At 40.9% G+C, this 7,107-nt stretch overlaps 1 protein-coding gene across 1 annotated transcript in view; it reads left to right on the top strand.

Annotated features, from left to right (window-relative positions):
- Positions 1-7,107, top strand: part of ANXA4 (annexin A4) — a 62,231-nt gene that overhangs the window by 42,676 nt on the left and 12,448 nt on the right. Inside the window, exons 8-9 of the mRNA XM_004369377.2 lie at positions 509-565; positions 4,789-4,882. Of these exons, the coding sequence (XP_004369434.1) occupies positions 509-565; positions 4,789-4,882 (151 nt within the window). The remainder of the gene's footprint in view (positions 1-508; positions 566-4,788; positions 4,883-7,107) is intronic.

Below are 7,107 nucleotides of genomic sequence, written 5' to 3'. Positions count from 1 at the left end.
TTTGCCAGTGAAGAAGGCATGAGTCAGCTGGAAAGACAACAGGAGTGGGGTCAGGGTAGGGGTCGTCATGGAGGGAGTGGTCAGTAGGCAGCATTCCTTCTGCTTCCCCTCCTGCATGCAGCGGTCAGGGAGCATATGCCTGGCCCTCTGGTGGGTGATGTTCCCCAGGAGCAGGTCAGAGCCGTGGTAGTAGTGCGAGCACATTCAGAGGACATCTGAAGCCCAGCCCTTTTGAGGCATTCTGTCTGATTATCATGTCCTTGGGGCTCCCAGACATTCTATCTCAACCCCGAAAAAAAAACTCATTGCCATCGAGTCGATTCTGACTCATAGTGACCCTACAGGACAGAGTAGAACTGCCCCGTAGAGTTTCCAAGGAGCACCTGGTGGATTCAAACTGCCAGCCTTTTGGTTAGCAGCTGTAGCACTTAACCACTACACCATCAGTACCCCCCAAATCTTCCTGGATACACTCTCATTCTCGTTGGTTTGTTTTTCTCGTCCTCAGGGTGGCAGGGATGAAGGAAATTATCTGGATGATAATCTCATGAAACAAGATGCCCAGGTTGGTAGAATTGCAGCTTCTTCCCTCTGGTTTTCTTCTCTTTGCCCTCTTAAATTTCAGTGTGTATGTATTGATCAGACTGGCATATGTTACAGAAAAAAATATTCCTACAGATGATCTTTATGATAGAGGTTTTTTGCAGAGATTCCTGGGGTGGAGCGGTGGCACTGGACATCACTTCATGAGTTGTAAAAGCACTGCTGGGTTCCAAGTTTCTCTACACTGGGACCGTGGTGTGTCCACCCCAGAGAACCATGGAGTTTATTCAGAATCACTTGGAGGTGTTGAGACCTTTCTCTGCCTGTTCACCTTGTATTTTTACTTCCCAAAGAGAACATTTGATGGGACCTGCACAAAATAGCTTGGCATGGTTGGGTAAAATTAATATCAAACCCCAAGAGACAGTTGCTTTTTTGATACCCAGCCCATTGATGGTTACTCTGGCACCAGTCCCTGGCCTAATCAGCTGTAGCCAGGTAACACTAATAATAATAGCTAATAAAAGATGGCGCTTACCAGGCACCAAACACTGTTCTAAGCTCTTTATGTGAATTATGTCATTGAATCCTTGCAATAACCCTCTGCGGTAAATGTTTCTATCCCCATTTTACAGAGGCTCAGAGAAGTCAAGTCCCTTGCTCAAGTTCACACAGATAATAATGAATGGCGGAACTGGGATTTGAACTCAAGCAATTTGGATCTAGACCCTGTATTATTAACCAGCATACAAACATAGGGAAGGGCTGGTCCCATTTGGTATGTGAAGTATGAACCGTTATGGATTATGCAGGAAAGAACCTTTTGCTTTCATTAGAAGGCAGACGGGTGTGTGTGTAGTAAGAGTTCTGAGGACTCAGGGAGTCCCATCCCGTACAGGAGAGACAGGAAGTTGCCTTCAATCTGAAACGCTTGAAGCAGGAGAAGGTATTGAAAATATTGGAACTCTCAGATGCTTATGTGAATTTTAGCTACCTCAAGAAAAGCATTACTGGGTATGCTGGAAAGAACCTCTGTAGCCCAGGTGAATCCCACATTAAATGAACAGTGAGGACCTTATCTCTGAAATATTATATTCACTTTCTTTTTTTTGGGCGGGGGGTGTGGTGCGGGGTATGGGTTTACTGTGTGCCAGGCATTGTATTAATATTTTATATAGATCATCTCATTTATTCCTTATAACAAATCTGTGAAGTAGAAATTATCACTCCTGTTTTATAGATTAGGAAACTGACGGACAGATTTAAATAACTTGGCCAAGACCTTGTAGCTGGAAGAACTGGGATCTTTGAATCCAGGTCTATCTGATTTTTAAAAATCATGCAGTCAACCAACAAGTATTTTGGGGCTCTTTAAGGAGCAAGGAGCCCTGGTGGCATAGTGGTTAAGAACTTGGCTGCTCACCAAAAGGTTGGCAGTTTGAATCCACCAGCCGCTTCTTCAAAGCCCTGTGGGGTAGCTCTACTCTGTCCTGTAGGGCTGTTATGAGTTGGAATTGACTCAATGGCAAAGGGTTTGGGGTTGTTTTTTTTTGTGGGGGGGGCTGGTGGTTAAGGAACAAGTTTTCCTTGGGAAGTAACCAGGTGAAAAGGTGCTTCCAAACAAGTTTCGGCTGGGGAAGCTGGACAGTAAAACTCAGAATAGGGTTTTTCTGGATCTTCCAACTCTCACCCAAGAGGCAGAAAATTTCAGAACCACTCCATCCAAGATTTAAGCTCCTCCAGGGTAGGCCAGTGGGAAAATCTTATCATTCTTTGCTCTTTAACTTGCATTAGCAGCAACGGGAGTATTCCCAATGTTTGGGTATGAAAGCTGGGTTTTGATCTAGGAAAGTGAATGAATTTGACATGAAATGACTAATCAGGGCAGGTGGCATTAGGTAGCAATTTCTTATAAAAGACAGAGATTTTAAAACATAGAGAGGCTGTAATCTAATAAGTCCAATTTTATCTATTCTTAGGATGACACTTGCACTAAAATAACAGGTAGTGTACAGAATTTCTGCTGGAGAAAGGTGTGGCAGTCTGCTTCCATACATATTACAGCCTTAGAAGCCCTGTGGGGCAGTTCTTCTCTATCCCCAGAAGGTGGCTGAGCACTCCTAGCTAAAAGCAGGCACAGTGGCTTCATGTAAATAGGAAGAAACTACTCAGAGAACACAGATAATAAATGCAGAACTGGGATTTGAACCCAGACATATGGATCTAGACCCTGTATTCTTAACCAGTATACAAACATAAGGAAGGGTAGTCCCATTCAGCATGTGAAGTATGAACCACTATAGATGATGCAGGGAAGAACAGATTGCCGTGTAGGATTGAACCAGCAGCAAGTGCTCCTGCTTAGAATTGATCCAAATGAAAAAGGAGGAGATCCAGGAAGAATCCACTCACTTGTTCTGAGGAAAACCAGGGTCTGGATAGACCGTTTATCATTTAGGGATGAATATGCATGAAAATCAACAAATCCTCAACTCAAAACACTGTGAAAAAACTGAGGCATAAAGGGGGCGAACATAGCCCACACTGCAGGGAACACACACAGATTCAAATATCTTTGGACCCTAAATGATAGAAAAACTGGTTTTAATTAAGTAAGAGCTAAGAAAGATGCAATGAGAAAGCAATAGAGATGAAAACGGTCAAGGAGAAATAAAAAAAGAGAGCTCGATGTGTTGGAGACAAATGCCCTTAAATGAAACAAAGACAAACAAAATTTTAAGGTCTTTTAGAAGCAGGAATGATCCAAAATGACCTTGCAGAAAACAGAATCATTGTTGTAGAAAGCAATGTTGAACAATCTCCAGAATTCAGAAGAAAAGGACAGAGATGACAGAGGAGGAGGAATGTAGAGGAGAGACAGTGGAGATTAGAATCATGACAACCAGAAGGTTATGGACAAACTTGCCCTAATTTATATTTAAATGTATAACAAAGGTGAAATAATTTAAAGCATGTGGTCCTGGTGCAAGAATAGAGAGGAATCAATGGAATGACTAGAAAGTGTAGAGGCAGAATCAAGTGTATGTGAGAATATACAGGTAGCATTTCAAACCTTTGGGTGGGCAGGGGGTGAGGGGACAGATGACTTACTCAGTGGAGTTGGGACAGTTGGCTAACCATTTGGGAAAGAATAAAGTTAGATCGCTACTTTTTTTACCTTGTATCATAATGAATTCCAAATAGACTGAAAATTTAAATGTAACTAAATGAAGTCATAAATGTACTATAATAAAGTATAGTTAAATATTTATTTAAATCTTGGGCCAGGAAAGGACTTTGTATGCAGGACACAAAAGGCAGAAACCACAAAGGAAAATGATTGCCAGTTTTGTACATAAAAAATATACAAATTGTTTAAACATAAACAATTTAAAGGTCAAATGATAAAATGGAGAAAGTTTCACCTTATGTATAAAAACATAATATATAAAGAGGCTTTATAAATAAAGAAGAATAAGAATACTCCAGTTTTTTTTAAACAAAAGACAATGGGCATTAACAGGCAACTCGGAAAAGAAAAAATAGAAGTGGCACATAAAAAATGGCCAACCTCACTAGTTATTCGAAAAAACCAGATTAACACAAAAAGATACCATTTCCACCCATTATTAAAAAGATTGCTCTTTTCAAGGACATTTTTATGGTGTTTTACAGAAGTGTCATTCTGTGACTGATTGAAAGTTGATTTTTTATCCACATTAAAGTAAATTAAATTAAAACTTAAATAGCCACATGTGGTTGGTGGCTGCTGCATGGGACAGCCCAAGTCTAAGGTATTCCTTTTAGCTCTTGAGATAGACCATGTAGTCTGCATCTAGGGAGCTGCTGGTGTTCACCCTGACTCTGAGGGACATGTTATAGGGTCCCTTAATCTTGTGGAAACCCTGTTGGTATAGTGGTTAAGAGCTATGGCTGCTAACCAAAAGGTTGGCAGTTCAAATCCACCAGGTGCTCCTTGGAAATCCTATGCAGCAGTTCTACTCTGTACTTCATGGTCACTATGAGTCGGCATCTACTCGATGACAACGGGCTTGTTTATTTTGGTTTAGTCTTGTGCCTCAGGGAAAATCCTGAGTCATTGTCACTCATTACCAACACTACTTCCACCCCATCACCAACAAAACAAAACTAAGCCAACTCAGCTCTTTGACATTCTGGAAATATTTGCCTGTGTCTTGGCACATCCTCCGTGGTATTTTAACCTTGTACTTTGTTTGGCTTCAGGACCTGTACGAGGCTGGAGAGAAGAAATGGGGGACAGATGAGACGAAATTTCTAACTGTTCTCTGTTCCCGGAATCGAAATCATCTGTTGCATGGTAAGGCGCTTGCCTCTCTTTCCAAAGAACCTGCTTGAAAGAGAGTAAAAACTGTGTTGCCCGCGATTAATTGATAACCCTTTCCCCTTCACTCAGCGTGGAAAGCTGATTGTACTGAACTGTCTTAGATATTTTACCTTGGAAATCTGTGAATGCAACAATGTGCATGAGGGCCAACTTCTGAAGACTAATTATGAATAACCAGCAAATATACAATCTATTCATAGAAGTTTGGTATTCCTGAGTCTAGAAAACCAACCTTCATAGTCCTTTTTCTAGAGCAACCCCAAAACTTTCATTTTAATTCAGTTATGTAAGAAAACATTTGGTACATCAGCAAGCAATAAAATAAAACTGTTGGTTGACATTTATTCCTGTTTAACATTCAAGCTGGATTGATACAGTGGCTCCAGTGATGAGCTCAATCACAGCAATGATTGTGAGAATAGTGTAGGACTGGGCTCAATGTTTCGTTCTGTTGTATATAGGACAGAAACCGTGGTGGTGCAGTGGTTAAGAGCTACGGCTGCTAACCAAAAGGTCGGCAGTTTGAATCTACCAGGTGCTCCTTGGAAACCCTATGGGTCAGTTCTACTCTGTCCTATAGGGTCGCTCAGAATCAACTCAATGGCAGTGGTTTTTTTTTTTTTAATGAGTAGAAACCCACTGGACGGCACCTAACAACAACAGTAACATCCAAACTGTAACACTAATAGAAGTGATTTCTTAGGGGATATGCTGTGTAAGATGAATAGTGGGTAATTTCACATTTTATTTCCTATGTGTAATGTTTCTAATTTGCTTCTGGTAATTCTAATCTCTGTAATGAGCTTTTAACTTCTTTGGGGGAAAGATACTATACAATTGTAGAATCTTTGTTGTCAGATTTATTTCCTTCTTGTAAACAACAATAAGAGTTTAATAAGATACTTCATCTTTTATTTAAGCTGTTTAGGTCTCTATGCTACATCATAATTTTATAAATACAGCATGCCCTTGAAATCATACACATAGAGTTTACAGAGCTTGTGGGGAACTTGAGAGGAGTGAATTTGCTAAATTGCAAACATAAACAAAGTGACTGAAAAGTATAACACATTTTGAAGTTGTGGTTATTTCAGATACTCCATACTGGCAAGAAATAGGTGATGGCTCCTGTTAATAAATATCACGGCCTACCATCACATGGGGATCCCTGGTGGCACAGTGGAGCCCTGATGGCACAGTGGTTGGCAGTTCGAATCCATCAGCCACTCCTTAGAAACCCTGTGGGGCGGTTCTACTCTGTCATGTAGGGTTGCTATGAGTCGGAATCGACTCAGCAGCAATGGGTTTTGGTGGCACAGTGGTTAAGCACTCGACTGCTAACCAAAAGGTTGGCAGTTCGAACCCACCAGCCGCTCAGCAGGAGAAAGATGTGGCAGTCGGCTTCTGTAAAGATTTACAGCCTTGGAAACCCTGTGGGGTAGTTCTACTCTGTCCTATAGGGTTACTGTGAGTTGAAATCAACTCGATGGCAACAAGTTTGATTTTGGTTTTTACCATCAGATGCACCAACTTCTGACTCTCAGTTCCTTATTTCATTGCTTTCCCTTGCCTTACAAATCTCTCCCTGGTGGCATTTTCTTAGAACTGCAGATCCTCAGAAGCAGATTTTGTGTTTGTAACAATTTTCACTTCTGGGAAAAAGTCAGTAGTTAGGCAGTTATAAAATATTTGCTTGTAAGTCACTGGAAGCAGATCTTTTAATAACTATTTGGATAAAGAAAACTCCATAGTTTTCCTTCCAATCAAAAATAATAGTGAAGGTCCACAATAGCTAAGGTTTTTGTTAGTATTTTTTTTATCTTTCAGGTGCAATGCTAAGCAGATTATAAGCATTATTTCTTGCAATATCTCAAGGAGTAGTCATTAATTTCCCCCATTTTACAGAGGAGAAAACTGAGTCTTATAAAGTGTGTGGATTAGGGTTCTTTGATTTCGAGCAACACACACTGTTTGATTCTATGCAGTACACACTGGCTCCAACTTAAGTAAGAAAAGAGGAAATGCAGACTAAACCAAAAGCTAAGAAGTTTCCTGAATACAACCAAACACTTCAAGGGACAGAGTAGCAGGGACAGGGGTCTGGGGACCATGGTTTCAGGGGACATGTAGGTCAGTTGGCATAACAAAGTTTATTAAGAAAATGTTCTGCATCCTACTTTGGTGAGTGGCGTCTGGGG

This window comes from Trichechus manatus, unplaced genomic scaffold (genome assembly GCF_000243295.1).
Source record: "Trichechus manatus latirostris isolate Lorelei unplaced genomic scaffold, TriManLat1.0 scaffold00004, whole genome shotgun sequence".
Taxonomy (NCBI): Eukaryota; Metazoa; Chordata; class Mammalia; order Sirenia; family Trichechidae; genus Trichechus; species Trichechus manatus.
Note: the sequence above shows the minus strand (reverse complement) of the source record. Positions and strands in the feature narration are given on the sequence as shown.